This window comes from Euprymna scolopes, chromosome 11 (genome assembly GCF_053919585.1).
Source record: "Euprymna scolopes isolate OS-2025 chromosome 11, ASM5391958v1, whole genome shotgun sequence".
In the NCBI taxonomy this organism is placed as follows: Eukaryota; Metazoa; Mollusca; class Cephalopoda; order Sepiida; family Sepiolidae; genus Euprymna; species Euprymna scolopes.
The window spans coordinates 59640166-59662844 of record NC_136492.1 but is presented as its reverse complement, the minus strand read 5'-3'; the positions used below and the strand labels follow the sequence as shown (position 1 = coordinate 59662844).

General features: G+C 34.5%; 1 protein-coding gene across 13 annotated transcripts in view; it reads right to left on the bottom strand.

Moving 5' to 3' along the window:
* Positions 1–22679, bottom strand: part of LOC145287867 (anoctamin-4-like) — a 746862-nt gene that overhangs the window by 140113 nt on the left and 584070 nt on the right. For 3 of the 13 annotated variants that reach the window (XM_080135748.1, XM_080135749.1, XM_080135751.1), the window contains exon 8: positions 2715–2750. The exons of the other annotated variants lie outside the window; for them this stretch is intronic. In XM_080135748.1, the coding sequence (XP_079991874.1) occupies positions 2715–2750 (36 nt within the window). The remainder of the gene's footprint in view (positions 1–2714; positions 2751–22679) is intronic. 13 annotated transcript variants of the gene reach the window in all.

The window sequence follows — 22679 nt, the reverse complement described above, 5'->3', positions numbered from 1 at the left end:
GGGGGCCATCGAAGGACGACGAGAGAGACCGTGGGAGGGGGCCATCGAAGGACGACGAGAGAGACCGTGGGAGGGGGCCATCGAAGGACGACGAGAGAGACCGTGGGAGGGGGCCATCGAAGGACGACGAGAGAGACCGTGGGAGGGGGCCATCGAAGGACGACGAGAGAGACCGTGGGAGGGGGCCATCGAAGGACGACGAGAGAGACCGTGGGAGGGGGCCATCGAAGGACGACGAGAGAGACCGTGGGAGGGGGCCATCGAAGGACGACGAGAGAGACCGTGGGAGGGGGCCATCGAAGGACGACGAGAGAGACCGTGGGAGGGGGCCATCGAAGGACGAGGAGCGAGACCGTGGGAGGGGGCCATCGAAGGACGACGAGAGAGACCGTGGAAGGGTGCCATCGAAGGACGACGAGAGAGACCGTGGGAGGGTGCCATCGAAGGACGACGAGCGAGACCGTGGGAGGGGGCCATCGAAGGACGACGAGAGAGACCGTGGGAGGGGGCCATCGAAGGACGACGAGAGAGACCGTGGGAGGGGGCCATCGAAGGACGACGAGAGAGACCGTGGGAGGGGGCCATCGAAGGACGACGAGAGAGACCGTGGGAGGGGGCCATCGAAGGACGACGAGAGAGACCGTGGGAGGGGGCCATCGAAGGACGACGAGAGAGACCGTGGGAGGGGGCCATCGAAGGACGACGAGAGAGACCGTGGGAGGGGGCCATCGAAGGACGACGAGAGAGACCGTGGGAGGGGGCCATCGAAGGACGACGAGAGAGACCGTGGGAGGGGGCCATCGAAGGACGACGAGAGTGACCGTGGGAGGGGGCCATCGAAGGACGACGAGAGAGACCGTGGGAGGGGGCCATCGAAGGACGACGAGAGAGACCGTGGGAGGGGGCCATCGAAGGACGACGAGAGAGACCGTGGGAGGGGGCCATCGAAGGACGACGAGAGAGACCGTGGGAGGGGGCCATCGAAGGACGACGAGAGAGACCGTGGGAGGGGGCCATCGAAGGACGACGAGAGAGACCGTGGGAGGGGGCCATCGAAGGACGACGAGAGAGACCGTGGGAGGGGGCCATCGAAGGACGACGAGAGAGACCGTGGGAGGGGGCCATCGAAGGACGACGAGAGAGACCGTGGGAGGGGGCCATCGAAGGACGACGAGAGAGACCGTGGGAGGGGGCCATCGAAGGACGACGAGAGAGACCGTGGGAGGGGGCCATCGAAGGACGACGAGAGAGACCGTGGGAGGGGGCCATCGAAGGACGACGAGAGAGACCGTGGGAGGGGGCCATCGAAGGACGACGAGAGAGACCGTGGGAGGGGGCCATCGAAGGACGACGAGAGAGACCGTGGGAGGGGGCCATCGAAGGACGACGAGAGAGACCGTGGGAGGGGGCCATCGAAGGACGACGAGAGAGACCGTGGGAGGGGGCCATCGAAGGACGACGAGAGAGACCGTGGGAGGGGGCCATCGAAGGACGACGAGAGAGACCGTGGGAGGGGGCCATCGAAGGACGACGAGAGAGACCGTGGGAGGGGGCCACTGAAGGACGACGAGAGAGACCGTGGGAGGGGGCCATCGAAGGACGACGAGAGAGACCGTGGGAGGGGGCCATCGAAGGACGACGAGAGAGACCGTGGGAGGGGCCATCGAAGGCCGACGAGAGAGACCGTGGGAGGGGCCATCAAAGGCCGACGAGAGAGACCGTGGGAGGGTCCATCAAAGGCCGACGAGAGAGACCGTGGGAGGGTCCATCAAAGGCCGACGAGAGAGACTGTGGGAGGGGCCATCAAAGGCCGACGAGAGAGACTGTGGGAGGGGCCATCAAAGGACGACGAGAGAGACTGTGGGAGGGGCCATCAAAGGCCGACGAGAGAGACTGTGGGAGGGGCCATCAAAGGCCGACGAGAGAGACTGTGGGAGGGGCCATCAAAGGCCGACGAGAGAGACTGTGGGAGGGGCCATCAAAGGCCGACGAGAGAGACTGTGGGAGGGGCCATCAAAGGCCGACGAGAGAGACTGTGGGAGGGGCCATCAAAGGCCGACGAGAGAGACTGTGGGAGGGGCCATCAAAGGCCGACGAGAGAGACTGTGGGAGGGGCCATCAAAGGCCGACGAGAGAGACTGTGGGAGGGGCCATCAAAGGCCGACGAGAGAGACTGTGGGAGGGGCGGTCAAAGGACGTGCAGAAACTCTGGGAGGCTGTCAAAGAGGAGAGTGTAGGAGGGGGTCAAATGTTGAAGGAGAGACTCATTATAGGAGGAGGTCAAAGTAGGAGGAGGAGAGATAATGCTTGGGAGGCGTCAGAGGAGAAACTGAGTGAAGGAGGGAAAAGTTGAGGTAGAAAGGAGATTCACAGATTCATTCTGAATTCCATTACGATTAACTTTTTTTAATGTTCATAAAAATGTTACAGAACTAAAAAAAAAAACAAAAAATAAAATGGAGTGAAAATTTTACATGTTAAAAATTACTTTTACATGAGAATTCTTCCTTAAAGAGAAAAAGTTAATTTTTGTTTTACAAAACAAAACATTTTCACAAAAATGAACAATCATTAGCAAAAAACAAACAAAAAAAAAACATGCAGAAATTACAATAAAAAAATGAACATCACGAAACAAATTAGAAAAATTAATTATCAAATAAAAATTTAAATTAAAATTTTAAATGACCAAACAAAAATTACTTAAGAAATACCTGGAATTTGGACCATATATGTTCTCAGAAAGAAATCTATTACAGAGAAAAAAAAAAGCAGTAGCAAAAAAATTAAATTATGAAAAAATAAAATACTACTTATATTCAAGATTTAAATTCATTTAATCTGAATTCATCTAAGAACCGTTTTCTAATTCATTTTAAAACGCAGATAAAACGTACTTCTGCTGTGTATTAAAGAATGGCGACGCATATGACAATATATCTTTGTCTGTGAAGATGGTTGGTTTGTAGTAGGGAGATGTACGCATGGGAATTTGAAAGGTTGATTCTTCTCGGGTCCAAATCGTAAACCAACAACGATATCCTTTTCAGTTGTCATAAAACTATTTGTGACAATCTGAACCCCCCCCCCACCTTGAGACAGCATTGTCACGGTAGCTACAATCTAAGGGCATTCTTTCAGCCATAGTTGTTTCAGTGAATTGACTTGACTTTGATTACACCTGTGTAATCTTTTGCTGAAAATGACCTTTCGAACCTCAGACATTTTTTAGACAATTGATAAAGTTTGTTGCTTTTTCACAGTAGGTGCTTATGCCATGTTAATTTTTTTCATTTTTTTTTTTTTTTTCAAATAACCCTTTGGTACATTTGAGAATTATTTTGTTGTTTCTTGCATTTGGCCAGGTATGCATTTGTTAAAATATTTAACAAAAAGCCAGAGATAAAAATTTAAAACCAAGCCCAAACCGTAACTTTTTGGAAACCAAAATTAAAACATTCACAGGAAATTTGGTAGACAACTCCAGGGTGAATTCAATTACTTATTTAAAAAAAATGTCCTTTCTGAATTTATCAGTAACGTTTTCACATTAATTCCATGTGAGATGGTATTATTTCAGAATCCCCCTACCTTGACCATTGCCATATAAAGGTTTGAGAATCTAGTTTATCCTACTACATAACCAAAAGCTGGATGGAGGAGAATCAGATTTAAACTTTTTCCAATGATATTAGTGAAATTGATGCAATAGCCCCAACAAGACTCGAACATGGAACACAGAGTCCACACCGGAACCACTGCACCAGTGACACTCCCTGATATATTCTAAATACTGTACGGGCATTATTAAGTACTAGTAGGATACGTGCACCAGAAAAATTTAACACAAAAAAATTCCTGCTCCTACGACTAAATATCATGAAAGTAATGCTAATTAAAATTATCTACAAGTATGTTCTTTGTAGATTTCTTGTTGATTTTTTTAAGCGATAAATATGGTTAAGTTCGCCTCGAAGACCGTTTTACTTAGAAAAATAAAAAATAATCTATAATATAAATCTCACCTGTGTTTAAATGTATGTATGTCTGCCTGCCTAAAACTTTCGACATAGGCGACGAATTTTCACAAGATTGGTATAGTTTTAAAGCACGACCCTTCGGGTGACAAATATCGAAAAATTGGCTAAAAACATTAATTCCTTCGCCCTTAACTGGGCACTTTTCTACAAGGAAAGGTCGTTTCGAAAGTCATCCCTTCTTTTCGATTAACTAGCCTTAATTTAAATCTTTGCCATTTCCAGTTTGGTGATGGACGCAACGGCAAAGATGTCACAGTTTTTTTTTTTCACATTCTTTTCCTCCTTCGCAGTACTGGTTCGAGCCTGCCTGCCTACGACAACTTTTTCTTTGCTCAAAACACACCTCCAAACAACCGGGCAACGCCGGGCACCCAATTTAGTAAAATATAAATTTAAAAAATATTATGTTCTTTATTGTATATATATATATATATATATATATATATATATATATATATATATATATATTTTTAATTTTCTTATTTCGTTCTGACTAGTGATAGAACATCCTACCGGATGCCAGACATACACCTACTATCTTATACATTCTAACCGAGAGATTTTAAGATTCTAACCGTCCCTTTAAGTGCAATTGTTTGTATCTCTTTTGCACTTAGTTCACCGAGTATATTTGGCAAGTAATTTTAAAAATTACTTCCCATGAGTGCAGTTTATCCTACAATTACTGGAATAATGGAGATCTAAGATTTCGGTTTCACTTCATGTCGTACACAAAAGTTGGTATTTTGTTATCTTTTTCCTCTTGGTTCATCACTGGGGACACTAACTTCAACTAAGGTTGCTTCTTTCTCCTTATCCCATATTACTATATCAGATTTAATAGTTCTGTGCATAATCATGATGGATGGTTTTTGATTTATTTCCTACTGTATTTTCTGGTATATGTTCTCAGGACTTTCCACTGCATTCGATATAGATGGAACAGTGGAGATATTTACACACTCCATTATCCAGTAGCTGTCCTCAAAAGCAATAATGAACATTTAAGCGTTCATGCTATTTGAACATTTAAAAAAAAACATTGTAGCAACATATGTACATAGAAGCAAAGAAGTTTTTTTTATTTTTTAATTTTGAGACTTGTGGGTACTTTTAAACAACTGCATCTATAATCAAACACTAAACTTCCAGACAAAATAAAGCAAATTTTTATATTTAGCTTTTCCTTATGAATTCATACAGATCAAACAAATAGGGGAAATATCTGTCTTTATATATAAACTATAATACTAGCATGTATTATGTTAGACTATGTTTAAAAAAAAATCGTACTACTACTACTTATTTGTTGTATCTGTTGAGTATTTATGTTAATTGTTACTAAATAATGCTTTTTATTTACTTTGAAGAAAAGTGGAAATAAAGTCACACCTATATGCGCAAGTTACTAGTTATCGTCCATATAGCACCTTTTCCTAATTTGATATGAAAGTATTTATTTTTGAGAATCGTTATTGTAGTAAAACTGATGTTGCTTGTTTGGCTAGTGCATGTTTTTTTTTCTTTTTTTTTTTTTACAGCATATCAACCATTTTCAAGTTATTTAATGCTGAATTTGGTTATTTTAATGAAAAGGTTTTATGCTTCAAGCTTTTTATATCTTCAAATATTTATTCATGGAAACTGGTTTGTTTGTTTTGTAGAGAAAAAGTAGTTGTTTATTTTTTTTTTTTTGCTTTTTTTTTGCAGAACACGACTGAGTTTTTCAAAAGAGAAAGGAAAAACAATAGCATCAATATTTGGTGCATTTTAGGTGAGGGAATCTGTATCTTCCGACAGTTGGGCCAGGTAGCACGTTGTATGCTTTAGATAGTGTAGTGATAAAGGACGAATGAAACGAATAATGTTGGGATGAGAATAGTAGCAGCGGTAGAAGCATAAAACTGAGAGTAAGGCGATAATGTAAATAAAGAAAAGCAGGGTAGCAGTCTTTTCTCATCTCTCGAATAGGAAAAAAATAGCAAAAATAGCTATGGCTGCAACAACCACCCTTACCAGACGCTCTGGCCAACACCCCACTACTCATCCTTCAGATATGAAAAAGTACTTCCGTTTCAGACATGCCAAACGTTTCTTAACCAACAGCACGGAGATGAAGGTGGCTAAGTGGTTAATAGGAACTGACAACCTGAGTGTACAGAGTTCGAATCCAGTTTGTCCCACAGAAATACTTTCACATAGGAATGTTGGCAACCTTTACGTGATCCCTTCCTTAAGTATCCGATTTATTTCTAGAAGAATTCCAACTAAAAGTATAGGCAAACGAATGCCAATGATCATTTACATTCATTCGAAATGAATGAGGCTCAACAACAAAAACGTAAAGGCCTCCGTCTTGTCTCATTGCCTAACAGCAACGGTAACAACAGAAGAGGAGGAGGAGAGTAAGAAGATGACGTAAACGCATATGTAAATAAAGAAAAGGGAAGTAGTAGCAAATGTGACGAAGTGAATCGGGAATAACATTAAAAGTGGCAACATAAAAGGAGAATAAATGATGTAATTAAAAGTAGTGATGGGATAATTCCAATATTATTACTGATTCCGATATTATTACTGATTCCGATATTATTACTGATTCCGATATTATTACTGATTCCGATATTATTACTGATTCCGATATTATTACTGATTCCGATATTATTACTGATTCCGATATTATTACTGATTCCGATATTATTACTGATTCCGATATTATTACTGATTCCGATATAATTACTGATTCCATACTAAATTCCTGATTCAATTATCGATTCTGCTTCTTTATAAATCTGAATATTTAACTATAAAGTTATTTTCGCCCCGTATATCATAAACACAAGTTAAATGTATGGATATTTTCTCTAACATAAAAATACACTTGTGGGGTGGGGATGATCTATAGATTTTAGTTTTACTGGTAGTTTGAAATCAATAAATATTTATTATTTTATCATTAGCACAAGCAATGGAAGATTTCGTTTTAAACAAAATCAAAAAGATAATTAAAAGAATCGTTTTCGGCATCGGAAAATAGGGACAATTTTTTCCGATGCCGATTCCCTTAAAAATTTCAATTTTTCTGATTCCCGATTCCAATTAATCGTTCCAACACTAATAGAAATTAAAATAACAGAAAGAGTAAAAAGAAGAGATGTACAATGTATCAAAGTTCATCTACTAAAACATCTTGTCCAAAGTTTGACAAATGCCTTCCGGAGAGATAACATTTTTATAAAGTTATTTGTTAACTTTCCAGTGATGTTAGTTTCACAAAAGAAAATTCCTAAACGTCACTATCAGGATATAAATTCATTAGCTTGTTCATTGGTGTTGCCCGGGAAATAATGAGAATCCTGTGTGCTTCTGCTCTCAACCCTCAACTTCATTTTACAAGGGACGTTCCAAAAGTAACGCCTTCCATTTTTTATTCCATCCGAATGAATCAGAGAGGATTGCAAATTTCATTGTTAGTATGATTGAACTTATGCAGCCATAACTTGAAAGTTTCACCTTGTTGCAGATATTGACGGTGTGAAACTAAGTAACTTCTGTCATGGATGCGTGTCAAAAGCAGAGATTAGTCATTGAATTCCTCCACAAAGAAAAAAAAATGAACCGATCAACATTCACCGGCGCCTGTTGAATGTTTACAAAGCCAATGCAGTTGATGTCGGCATAGTTAATAGATGGCTTTGTCAATTTCAGAGTGGCAACAGAGATGCAAGTGACAAAATATGCTCTGGACTTTTATGACCGAAGCATCAAAAGAAGCTGGCAAAATTGCATTGAGAATGGTGGTGACTATGTAGAAAAATAAATTCTGAAGCACAAAACAAAAAATCGCTCATTTTAATGGAACTACTGCTGTTTTCATAGCTCTTCAACGTTTTAGTTTTTGAGTTACCATAGGAGGCTTTACTTTTGAAACAACCCTGATATATATATATATATATATATATTATCAAAAGAACTGTAGACACAGGTTAACCTTCTCACACCATTCAAACACCCCCTATAATAATTAATACATATAATCTCAATCAATAAATTACATCACAAAAAACACTCATTTCGTTTCTGTTACAGACCTATATTTGAATTTCAACAGATATATCTTTTTTCCAGTAAGAATATTAACTGCGTTCATATTTTTTAAAATTATATTGACCACTATATGACGTCACTAAAATTTCCCTCTCTTTAACAGCGCCAGCCCCACCCCCCTACTTTTTGAATGAATTTCCAACGTCTTTTTCCGTTTTTCTGAAATAGAACTGCGTCCCACTTTGCACGTGAAACATTTTCAAATATTTTTTACTCGTATTTTTTGTTTCTTAATCTCATTCATCCAGAGGAAGTCTCGAAATAAAGACGAAACGTTGATGAACACATAATACGGTTTGTTCCTTTTTATTTCTCTCTCTCTCTCTCTCTATATATATATATATTACATACACACATGAAGTTATGAAAGAAGCCTAAAAAACAGCTGCCATTTCACATCATTCAACAGAATTTAATAAAACCAAAAATTCATTTATACTTTAAGGCTTCTTTACAATTCAAACTATTGCATAAATTTATATTTTTTTAATGTTTGAACTGCTGCATTTCAATAAAGTTAAAATATATACAAAATAAAACTGAAGCCATTTTCTATTTGAACAGAGGGGATTTTAGAGGAAACCATATTTGCAATTATTTCATTTTATGATTTTTACATGAAATGCAATGTTTGAAAGCTTAAAATCTGACTAATAACCAAAACATCGATTTTGGTTCGAATTCCGAGATGAGGAATTATTATCTACAGATGTATTCAGATGAATGTCTTAATCTTGTTATAGCTACAATTTTCATTGTACAAATGATTATAGTACAAATGAATAAATAACTAAATGCTGGAAGGAAAGAGTTCTGTCTGGTATCCTTAAAGTGAATTTCTACTTGCAACTAAAAAGATGTCTAACTACTTATATTTTAAATATTCCGAAATAATTAACATAATATTCAGCTACTTGCTTCCTTAGTATGTACGTTACACGTTGGAAAAAAAAAGGCTAAAATGCTTTAAAAAAACTGCCAAGGTCACAGAATTTTGTTTGAAAAAAGTCAATCTGGCAACCCTGAACAAGAATACGAGAGTGACCACCCTTTGGTGTAGTCTCTTTTTTGAAGATCATAATATATGATCCTTGTTTTAATGATATAAAAAGTAAACTTTATAATTTCGACATGCAGCGGTTCTTTATTGAAGAAAGTCAGCAAAACTATGTAAAAAACGAGAACATTCGAAAGAAATAGGGCAAATAAAAAACGTTTTCTATCGAGAGGCACTAAACTGGAGGAGTAGATTTAAGATGGTCTTTTACAATATGATTTTATTATTTGTATTGAACTATGTAGCACAATATTTCCTGAATATTTATTAGTATTTATTAATTTGTCTCATTTGGGTCAGTTCTATAGTTAGAATACAATGGACATTATTTTGATAGAAATGGAAATAAACTCATATTTGCTGCAGGTTACTTTTTCTGTCCCAAAACAAATCCAGAAAAATATCAGCCTTATCAAAACATTTTTGTTGATTGAATATATTGCTCATACTGTGGAATTTCCAGTTTGCTTATACATCTATCTGAGGCACAAACTCGACTCATACTTTGATAAAAAGTCGTCTTATCTGCATATATTATAGCAGTGACCTTGTCTGTAGACGGGTCTCGAATAAACTGTCAATTTTTGGTCTATGGACTTGACATATGAAGTATTTGGACCTGTGGAACAAAATCAATGTTTTTTTTTTTTTTTTTTTTTTTTTTTTAGTCGGGACAAAAAAAAAAAAAAAAAGCTAACGTATCAAAATTGAAAATTTGAAACTTAGCATGCTTAGTTTGTCAAGTTTTAATATGCATGTGTCGTTAGCTCAGATGGTAGCAAATACCGCTGAAGAGCTAAATGTTTTTATTCTAGCTGATGGCATCCAGGCCATATTTTTTAAAACTTGAAATCACTATATATTAGGTATAATATAGAGAATTGGCTCTATAACAATTAATATGAAATCTGTATGATTAAAATTATAATATCTAAGCATATTTTACGACTGGGCAGTATATTAATTGCGATTAGGTTTCTTTGAAGCCCAAACTATATTATTAATTCGATTGTACTATATTTTGATGCTCACTTCAAGAGAGGGGTGTATTATAGCATTTTTGGTGTGAGAATCCTCCCACGTATTACCTCCACCTATGTTCGTTTATCATATTCTCTCAGGATAGCAAAGAAAAATGTGTCCAGAAGTTATAGGTACATCCTCCTGCAAATCATTCACAGCAACAGATTGTTGAGTTATAACTACAGCAAAAACCTTTCCCCTCTGTATATATTATAGCAGTGATCTTGTCGGTTTGTAGACTGGTCTCTAATAAACTGTCAATTTTTGGTCTACAGACTTGAAAGTTTACTAAAAACCAAAAGGAACTTCCATGAACAAAGTTTCTTGTTTAGAGCATCCCATCTGTAGAATAGGATATCACTAGTCTGCTTCCCAAGCGACTACAACATAGTTGTCTTCGAGTTTAATGTAAAATACTTGTTGAGCCATCTTTTTGGATAAGTAATTTTTTGCCTATTCAACCTTGGTTGTAAATAGTGATCCATCATTAAAAAAAATGAAAAAGATACGGAAGGGGCAATGTTAAATTTTGTAAACATCCATAATTAGAAATGTTTATATGAACCGAACTAGATTCATACTTAGCACACACGGCTTTTTCAGTTCATGTCGTTGACCACATAGCAACTGTCACCCCCCCAGTACGTTTTGATGATAGCAATTATAATTAATAGTACTCAAGTAACATATCTTACTCATAATTTAAAATTGGCGCCTCACACCCTCATACGCTTTCAGTGATTCACTCCTAAATTAAATCATTTTAGAACAAAGCTGCTAGGTGTAAAGCGTCATAATGTGAGATATACTAAGTTTAATTTTAGTTTATGTCAAGAAGTGGATAGACAGTGTTGGGGTGATTAATCGGAATCGGAAAAATTTGTACCTATTTTCTGACCCCCCCCCTCTCAAAAAAAAAAAAAATGATTCCTTTAATCATCTTTTTTTTTTTTTTTGATTTTCGTTTAAGAAAAATCTGCTGCTGGCTGGTAGTAATAATAAAATTACTATTTATCGATTTAAACTTTCAGTAAAACTAAAATCTATAGATCACCCCCTGCACAAGTGTTTGTAAGTTTGAGAAAATATACGCACATTCAAGACGTGCTTGTACAGTAATTGGGACAAAATCATTTTATAGTTAAATGTTTAGAGATTTATATAGAATCAGGGAAAAATATTTGAATCGTTCCATCACTAATAGATGCCTTCGATTTTTGTGAAATTTTAACAATTTCTATTGACATCACTCAATTAATATTCCCCAAATTTCTTTGGAGTATTTCAAAGGGTTTGTTATTTGATCCATAGTCAGATGCCAATTAAGCAAGATTCCATGAATTTTAATTTCTGCTTAAAACCGTTTAAGCAAAAATGCCTTAAAGTATAGACGGCATCGAAATCATATTGGATTTTTGATCAAAATTCAGATTTTGATCAAAATTCGGAGTTTTGATCAAAATTCGGAGTTTTGATCAAAATTTGGATTTTTGATCAAAATTCGAATAAGAATTCTATACATAATGTTTAGTAGTATTATATACCGATTTTAATCTTGTAGGGGGCAGTAAAAGTGGTGCAAAACTTGTTTCAGGAGTTAATTTTACTTCTCCTGAGGCCGGTATCCTTTCAGTGTTTCTATAAACACGTGTATTAAGATGAAACTTTTTACACAGAGAGAAGCATTTCAGATAAGTGTAAATCCATTTACACGTCAAATAAATATCAAATGAACATACAACGATCATGACTAGATATGTTCAGATTTGCGTTGGGACGATTAATCAGATATCGAAAAAAAAAATCATTTGAAGGTATCGAAATCGGTATTAAAACATTCTTTCAGCCTAATTTCCGATTCCAGAAACAATTATTTAAATTCGTTTTGGTTCAAAACACAATTTTTTATTACTAATACTAAAAGAGAAAAATACTTCTTGCTTTTTAACTACCTGTAAAACTATCATGTATCGAGCATGACGAATTTTGATGCAAATAGCGCTGTTAAAAATGACACTAGTGAATAAATAGTGAAAAAAACAAAAAAAACAAATGAAAAATACAGATGGAAATCTTTTAATGAATTTATCCAAATCTTGGATACAATATATAAAGGAAAAACATTAAGTCTGTAAAATTAAAAAGTTATAATTACATTAAAAAGTTGAGGTTTTTGTAATAAATCCCTTCCCTCAAATGAAATTCTACTTCATGTGATTAGACGATTTTTAAGTTCAGAATCAAAAATCTAGAACAGAATAAGTAATCGGGGAAAATATTGGCATCATCTCATGACATCTAATATATAATTACTAGAAGGCCGCCTAGTCATAAAATATGCATATATTTTAATGCATGCAGATTTATTATTACAGAGCCAATACTCTTCATTATTATCCAATATATCGTAATGATTTTAAAAATTATAAAATAACTTTGCTATCATCCAATCGAATCGAAACCAGAACATTTAGCACTCTAAGCTCAGTCGTTTATCTCTCCAATGTTGTTAATGTCTGAGCTACAGACAGATGGATACAAAAGGTTAAATATTAAGCGGCCAAGTTATGTTTAATTTTGAACATGCGCAAAATAAACAGCAGGTGTAATATTTTATTAGACTTACTCTGCCAAGGTCATGCTCAACTGCTTTGTTATCACTGTTGACCTCCTTAGCAGAAATTTTTACCAGCTAAAAACCAAGTCGAAATTGTTACAGTCTAAATACCCTATATATCAAATTTCAACCCTCTAGATCAAATATCCAGAAAAGTTTCTTAGAGACTTTTCACACACACACACTGACAAGTTCACACATATACATATCTTTTTTCCATTTGCTAGAAAATTTTCTTAAAGTCTATGCTATTATGCAGAATGTAGAAACTATGCATAAATAGAATCCAGCCTAATAATGAAATAGAACCAATCATCTAATAAACCATAAAAATGAATAAGTAATTAATTAATGCTCGTTTTTCAAAGGACTATACAAATTAGTCAACCTTCATGTCGTTCACATATCCATGACTGAATATATTAGAAATTCGTTTTAATAATCTTTTAAATAGAAAAAGAATTCTTACTACATTATTTTATCAGGAGTTTGGTAAAGTTTTCAAAAAGGTCAAATCGTTGAACTTTGACCCCATGACAGCCAAATTTTCCAAATCTCAATACCCCTTATTTCAAATCTTGAGTCTGTAGACTGAGAATTGACAGTAGCTTGGTTTGGAAATGTACACACAGAGACAATTTCACTTACATTATATATTTTATTAGCCCAACTCATTGTAATTAGCTTTCTTACGAACTTGTTTAGTGCAAACCCGGTTAATTCCCTTTACTAAGGAAAACAACGGTTGTTGACACACCCTCCATCACATCACGAGTTCAGATAATGACAAGCTTTTACCCGTATCTTATCCTTGGTCTTGTATTACATGTTGCATATTTTTATGCAAATAAATATTAACGTTCAAATATATGGAGATTTGAATGCTGTGTTTTTAAAAACCTGTGTAAAACAGATGAGCAGATATGTAAACGGAAGTTCTTCGGATGACAAGTGTAAATCTAATTGCATTTCAGTTGAATCTACAGAGGATTTCTTTCCATACAAAGAAATGTTTACTTATCGAAAACATGTTAATCCCTACTGGCAATTATTGAATTAGTGAAGGCAATCTGTAAATAGATTTCAACACTAATTGAGAAGCCATGTATAGCGGCACACCTGATCTTCACAGTAGAGCGAGTGCTCAAATACACAAATGAGCTCGAGTAGTAGACGGCTAAGCATGATCAATAAATGTCAAGGTTAAGTAAAAAGAGATTCCCGAACTTTGAGCTAGGGCTCCCTTAATGTACAAGAAATATTTTTCATGGCACCTTAAATAAACATTAAAAAATCGCTCAGCAACTGTTAGTAACTGCATAGCTAAAATTTAATAGCCTAGAATGGTAATCAAGAATTTGTTTCTCATGAAATTAAGGAAAAGCGTCTATGTTGCTAGTATGGACATGTACTACACACAAATGGCAATGCCCTCATAAAAATGGGATTGAAGATGAAGGCATCTGGGAAGACGGTTGAAACAAAAAGGTAATTGGATATCTTAGAAGGATCTCAATACTATTGGATTTCATTCTGCCAAGCCTTTGCATATGGTGGAGAGTTGCTTTGGTTGTTTTGTTTGATGGCATATCAACCCTTTTTGGACTATTTAATGCACGATACAGTAATTTAGCAAAAACATTTTATGCTTCAAGTTCTTTATATCTCTACAATTATATAAATGCAACTTTGTGAGTTCGTTCCGTATAGCCTCCGAAACGGCTGAACAGAATTTCCTGAAAATTTACAGAACTTTTTAGTGTATAAGTCTGGAAGTGATCTTAGCTAAGTTTTGTCTCAGAATACCCCTGATAATTACCGATAATCGAAACGTTATTCTAATTTATCATGTGTAAAGCCATTTTTTCCATGTCGTCACTTAGCAACAATGATAGAACAACAAGCTATGAAAATTCATCTGTGGGTAAGTTGATAGCTTGTTTTGTTTTGTTTTTGTTTTTTTTGACGTTATCTCTAGGTTCAAGCTCCGCATGTAAATTTTTTTTTTTTTTTTTTTTTTACAAGACATAAAAATTTACTTTTTCTTTTACATGACGTGGTCTGTAGGTTCAACCCACGCAAGTAAATTTCCTAATGTTTTTTTTTTCATTAACTGGAAAGAAGTTTATATAAAATACTTTTATCAATGTAGAATAACATATTTCAAATTAAGCTACTGCATGAAGGCATATGAAGCTTCCTTCCAGGCGATGTCACAGATTTCGATGACAATAAAAAATATAGGACTGAAATATTTGTTGATCATCATTCAATCCCGGGCAATGTCGGGTCTCCCTGCTAGTCTTCAAATATTTACTCATGGTGTTTGGTTTGGTTGTTTTGTAGAAGAAAATTGATGCTTTTGTCTTGACTTTGCCGAACAGCTGTGTTGTGCAAAGGAAAAGAAAAAAATATCAAGCTTTCATGTATTTTAGGTCAGAAAGCCAGTATCTCCATAGTTTCATCTAATATCAATAGAGTATGCCTTGCTGCACATAAAGAAAATGGTAATTAAGAAAGTGAATATTTTTTCCAAAACCCAACAGTCACCTTTAATTCGATCAACCCTAAATCCAAAAATCAAACGCTTAACCTATTACATATTCTAGTTGTGATCATCTAGTTTTCAGAATGTCAGATTTGATCATAATCTACTTGCTGAAAACTATTTTGGAAATCTATGTAAACGGCTATATATTTGTGTCTCCATATTTTCAAACTAACTCCTCTGAAACTAAAAGTCACAGGCCTCAAATGGTTGAATTTTTAATGGGCAGTTCTTTTATGGGTCTTTAGCCAGTTAAAATTGTTTTAAAGGGTCAAAACTGGGTCAAAATTGTAAAAAACTCGTTAAACATTTTACACATTCATCTTAGTTTATTTTTATTATTGTTTTCTAATTGAAATTTTGTTGGGAATTTCCTATGGTAACAAAATATTGTGACGTCAACAAGAAAAGTACATAAAAAAATGTTATAAAAACTTGTATTTATAGGAAAGAGAAGGTTTCCTTGCAAAAAATAGTTATGTTTTGTGAAACTTATCTGTAAGATTCGTCCTGTTAACGGTATACGTTTGCCGTGTCGTTTTGGCTGGGTTGATAAAAAAATGGAAGCCTTGAGTTGTTCTGTGCTGCAGTTGTCGGAAATCCTCACGTGTTAGGCGTTAAAATGACGGAGAGAACTGACAGACACGTTGTCTTTGAGGGCCCAATAAGCAAAAGAGGAAAGGAATTTCTAAAAAACACTCTTGTGGATGTTGGTAAAAATTTACAAAGGAAGCCTGTGATTGGTTGTTTTTCATCCAATCACAGGGCACTCAGTGACTCCTTAATAATTTCAAGGTTTAAAAGTTTAGTGTTTTTGACTCATAGCAGGGAGGGAGAGATAAATAGATTAATACCTTTCATAGAGAGAAAATAACTTAAGCCAACAGACTTTAAAAAATTGGACATCAAACTCCTGCACAGCAGCAATAACTGATAGAAAGTTAAAGAGGGAGCGAGAAATACAAAAATGTCATTGGTCAAAGAAAGATATGACAGTTAAAGAGAAGGAATTTTGTAATAGTGAGCCAGTCAGCAAGAAACATGAAGCTTACAAGTGGCCATGTAAGAGGCTCTACCTCATGGCTTCCTATACAAAGGAAATGATAATGTTCCTAAGAACTTAGGAAGCAACTGATCGGCTAGTGATGGTTTGTAGAATTAATATTTAAAAATCATCAATTCATCCAAAACAGATTCCAGTTATGAAAAATGGAAACCAAGATGAATCCATGGTCAACATGTAGGAAATTCGAAAGTAGTCACTAAGATCCCTCAAAAGAAAATTATCTATTATATAGAAGGAACTTTGTATGCGTGTGTGTACGTATGAGTTCATTTTCTATGTGTAACACCAAAGAGGGGCCACATCAGATCAGTAGGGTCGACGTGACGTTTTTGTTAAAGGTGATAATCAATCCCGGGCGAACACCGGTTACAAAAAAAAAAAAAATAATTTTTTTTGTTAATATTTTTATGTATCAAAATCTTGTTGCTGAGATACCATACGGTTGGGGGATAGAAGTGGAGGTCGCCTGCTAAACTTCAAAGCAAAAGATCACTTAAAACAATAATAAATGCTTTTGCCAAAATGGACAGAATGATAACTTCAAAAAAAAAAAAAACATACGTTTTGCTTTCAAGTCGAGCGATGGTGACAGATTCCGATGGTCATGTCCAGCGCAGGAAAAAGAAGGGAAATATTTTTTTCCTTTGATTGCTTTGAACTAAAACACACACACACACACACACACACACACACACACACACACACGTAATTGTTGGCCTCACAAAATATATTTGTGACAAGATCAAAACAAAAGATAAATAAATTCTTTGGAGTTAAAATTTAACACGCGCATTTGTCGTTTTCAAAGAATGTTTTTTTCGAATCAAATATTAACTGATTCGGGTGACTATGATAAAGCCATTTGAAATTTAAATCAAGAGATTTTTCGGTTTTCTATAACATATTTTGTCGGGATGTTGACAGAACAAATAAATTCAAAGGGGAAAGAATATCAAACGGATATTTTTAAATAGCTGAAAGATGGTGATCTATTACAAGCTAAACAATAATATTTCCTCTGATTATCAGTTGATAATATGGAAAAAAACAAAGAAGGCGGGGTCAGACAAGTTGGGGAGGAGTCAATTTGATTTTGGAAATTGGGGGCGGAAAAATAATACCTGCCACAGGCCAAATTGACCAATGAGAAGGAACCAGGTGGATTGTTATCCATCAATTTGATTGGTCGAAGACGAACGTAGGCATCGTCATTATTCAAGGGTTTTACTATATAAGATCTGTAAAACTCGATTTAATCAGATAGGAGCAGAGTTAGAAGAGAGAAAACAGAGATAAAGGTCTCGGTAGAGGACTCCAGCCACCCAACTTCTCTCTCCCCCCTCGCTGGTCGCCAGAGAGCTCAATTTGCAACTTAATAGAATCCAGAGGACCTAGGAAGAGACCAGCCAGAACACCTTAACGATAATTACAATGGTCCGTGACTCCAACCGAGTATTTCAACAACAAGAAGCTTATTCACAAATCTAATTGCTTGCTTCCATTTAATCTTCAATTGTACATACGTCTGTAGATAATCATTTATGAATTTCCTAAATACATTATATATCAACCAACCTCTGGAGTTTGTTTGCTGATGTGCTGTTGTTCCATGTAATTTTAATTCTTTTACTTGCCACTTGTGACCCCGTTCCCGTCAACGAACACCCAGTCAACAGGACGACCAACTAGATGATCAAGAAGAACAGGCCTTGAGGACCGTGCAACCGAGAAGAGTCCTCCAACGCCTAGACGAGGACTCACTGGGTGACGCGACGTACCAATGGTTGGCAGACCTGGTTGCCCAGTCGACATAATTAATTACCCGGTGACTAGGATAGTCATAATTGGGCATCGACCCAGGGTTAAGATCTTAACTGGGCCGCGATCAGAGGTTCAAGGTCGTGTAAGACCACGTGTCAAGGTCACATATGGACTCTAAAACAACGGGGCCAATTTTTATGAAATTTCACACGAATTTACTTTATATATCTGGCAGTGTTTGTAGACAAGTTTTGTATCAGGTCTTTGATAAGTATTGATAATCAAAATAACCCGATTAAAAATGGAATCGGTGATTTTGACCAAAGTTTACATCTTACACAGCCTAACATCATAAGTGCATTAAAGTTTTATCACACAAGCTGAAAGACCAGACATATAAAAATCAACAGTAGGTTTTTGTGATATGCCAGAGGTGCATTAGAAATGAATGTTCTTGTTTAAAGCATAACTGAACCATAATACTTGACTTTTGCATTTTAAACTGATTCAAGCCATTATATATAAAAAATAATTTGATAAAATCAAGAGTAGGTTCTCTACAGTGCAATGTTGACTATAATATGGGGGAGCCATGTGAAGCTTCCTCCTGGTGCAGCGCGATGGGTCGTCAACTACAGCAGGCAATCAATTGATTTAATAAAAAATTGGGTATTTTCACTGTTTTTAATGACAAAAATATGGGAGTGTGAAACATCTATTGATCGTTTAATCGCGGGCAACGTTGGATCTCCCTGCTAGTATACAATTATATTGTTCTGATTTTGTGAACCAATTCCAAAAGTAGAAGAAACGTTTGGTATCATGGGCAGGAAGCTGATGTGAAGATATATGGGATTATTGGAGAAGATTATTTAAGACCAGAATGATTGGTAAACCATGGTTTGCAACACGTCAATCTCAACCCTTATATGGTCGGCCTTTGGTGATTGTCCTCTTGACCTTTATTGAATGTAAACTTGATATGATTATTTTACATAATTTGATTAAATGGGAAACGTGGTCAACCAATAGTTCACAAAACGATTGACAAAGAAACCAGATTTCGTGTTTCTCGACTGTGATTCCTGGATCACCATGAAGCAGGAAGAGAAAGCAGCAGCATTCACCCTAGGCAAGTTGAACCGACTTCCTAGGAAACCGGAAATTTCTAGGGAATATCAAATTTACAAGCAGTCACATACATATCACAATCAAAGGAAATGGCGATGTTAGGTTTTTGCAGAGAGATAACGTCTAACATACAGCACCTGGTATTCCCAAATGGTCACCCATCTGGTACTGGCCAGGAGCAACATTAATTAACTCCGGTTATCTAACGAGAACCTACATGTCAATGTGATCATGTCATATTATGGAGCAGGAAGGACATGTTAACGTCTTTGAACATTTATAATTCATTGATAATTACTATTAAGATAAGTGATACATTGATGCTATTTAAACATGCAATGCAGTTAGGCAACATTGATTCTAGGTAGAGTCGATGCCGATACCTAAATTTTTATACAATCCGGCAGCTATGAACTTGAAAAATACCTATACTTTATCAGAGATCCAACTGATTGTTATTCTGAAATCCAAAGCACATTTGGCTCTAAATGAGTTTAGAAAAGATATTCAGTAACCAAACTGAATTTTTATGGTCGAGGAACACCTACATTCAATGAATTAAAATAAAATGCATGTTTTTTTTTTAGTTGGAATATATAGAGAGATGGGATATAAAAAATACTAATACGATTTGGTGCAGTAAGCACTTCAAAAAGGTAACATTTTTGTTCAAAATAATTGTACACTATGCACATAACTTTACTATCCAAAAATAAATCTCCTAGAGTATCATATCTAAAAAAAAAAAAAAAAAAAAAAAAACTAACGACTTTAACGGTTACATTTACGGTTATATTCTTTGTCACGCCAGTTGAAAGAGAGGATATAGTATTTGAAAATGGAAAAATTCCAGGTGAAGTTGATAGTATAATCCAATAGTGATATTTTACATCGATATATTTACACAATTATAGTAGTAGGAAATGCGAGAAAGATGTGTCTGTAGCAGCCAATTTTTTTTTTAATTTATTTTATTTTTATTTCATTTTATTTTTTTTATTTATTTTATTTCATTTTATTTATTTATTTTCATTTAATTTTATTTTTTATTTATTTTTATTCCATTTAATTTTATTTTTTTATTTATTTTTATTCCATTTTATTTTTTTTATTTATTTATATTCCATTTTATTTTTTTTATTTATTTATATTCCATTTTATTTTTTTTTATTTATTTATTTTTATTCCATTTTATTTTTTTTTATTTATTTATTTTTATTCCATTTTATTTTTTTTATTTATTTATTTTATTTCATTTTATTTTTTTATTTATTTATTTTATTTCATTTTATTTTTTTATTTATTTATTTTATTTCATTTTATTTTTTTTATTTATTTTATTTCATTTTATTTTTTTTATTTATTTTATTTATTATTTTATTTCATTTTATTTTATTTATTTATTATTTTATTTATTTATTAATTTATTTATTTATCATTTTATTTATTTATTATTTTATTTAATTTTATTTTATTTATTATTTTATTTCATTTTATTTTATTTATTTTTTTATTTCATTTTATTTTATTTTTTTATTTCATTTTATTTTATTTATTATTTTATTTCATTTTATTTATTTTTTTATTTAATTTTATTTTATTTATTATTTTATTTCATTTTATTTTATTTATTATTTTATTTCATTTTATTTTATTTATTATATTTTATTTTATTTATTTTATTTCATTTTATTATTTTATTTTATTTATTATTTTATTTCATTTTATTTATTATTTCATTTTATTTATTATTTTATTTCATTTTATTTATTATTTTATTTCATTTTATTTATTTATTTATTTATTTATTTCATTTTATTTATTTATTTATTTATTTCATTTTATTTATTTATTTCATTTTATTTATTTATTTATTTATTTCATTTTATTTATTTATTTATTTCATTTTATTTATTTATTTATTTATTTCATTTTATTTATTTATTTATTTATTTCATTTTATTTATTTATTTATTTATTTCATTTTATTTATTTATTTATTTATTTCATTTTATTTATTTATTTATTTATTTCATTTTATTTATTTATTTATTTCATTTTATTTATTTATTTCATTTTATTTATTTATTTCATTTTATTTATTTATTTATTTATTTATTTAATTTCATTTCATTTATTTATTTTATTTCATTTTATTTTATTTATTTACACGCCATTGAACTTAGTATAGCCAAGATTCAACTGGTTATCACTAGCTACAAAAGGGAAGTAACTCTAGTCGCTAATACACTTGTTTGCTTTTGATAGTTAAATTTTCCCTAACATAGATCCAAGACATTAGGAAGTTTTAAGACGCATGTATGTGAAAAGTCTCTAAATAAAATAAAAATAAGCAGATTGCCAAACATTTTGCTACTGATAAAAAACAGATTTTCTTAAAAGCACATTTTCTGTCGATAAAAACAAAAAATGCCAACAACAAAGTGTATGCGAAAGGTTTTAGCTCCAGTTTCATTTTTAAATTTTTCCGTTTTTTTCTTTTTTTTGTTGTCTTTTTTAATTAACACACATGCATGAAACTCTGGTCCTCTTGCTACAATTTCTACCAGGGAAGAGCAACGACCGATTTCCTTCATGCTTCTTGAAATAAAAAGCATTAAAAATTCATGCATTCTTTTTAGTTTCGAACATATCAAAAAGGTATTAAACAAATCCTTCATGCATTCATATAAAGTGGCTTACGGTATGCTGTCCACCGCGACAATTGTCAAAGGTTATCAAAATTATGGAGAGAAAAAAAGAAAAACAAAACAAATTAAAAACAAACTTCGAGACAACCGATAACAAATTCTGAAAATCTTAATAAAAATCAATAAACTGCAAAGCAAACAATGTTTCTTAATCTCATTGTGAAGGATTTGCTCAGGTATGATTGGCAACTATGATCCTAGGTTCACCTGTCGACTTGTATGAATGTAGAAGATGGGTTGGTTAGTTGAATCCACTAGAATTTTGACTTCTTACACAAAGGTCTCAAGCTTTCAAGTTAAAATAAAAATTACTGAATCCCAAGAAACATTATTTGCAACTTTACATTCTTTGTCGGTAAGATTTACAGAAATAAACACATATGTCAGAGAGACTGGGTGAATGCCAATTCCGAGAAATAATTTGATAAATATTTTGTTTGTTTAGTTACCGAGTTAACTAACGATGGTTTCGCATTTAACTATTTAATGGTTTCTAGAGACGTATAGACGTGACTATGCAGAATTTTTGATCTAACAATTTCTTATAAATACTTTTTATTGGAATTTTGTTCGATACTAAATATGAACTTGTGAATGATGGTAAGCTGGATGCTTTCT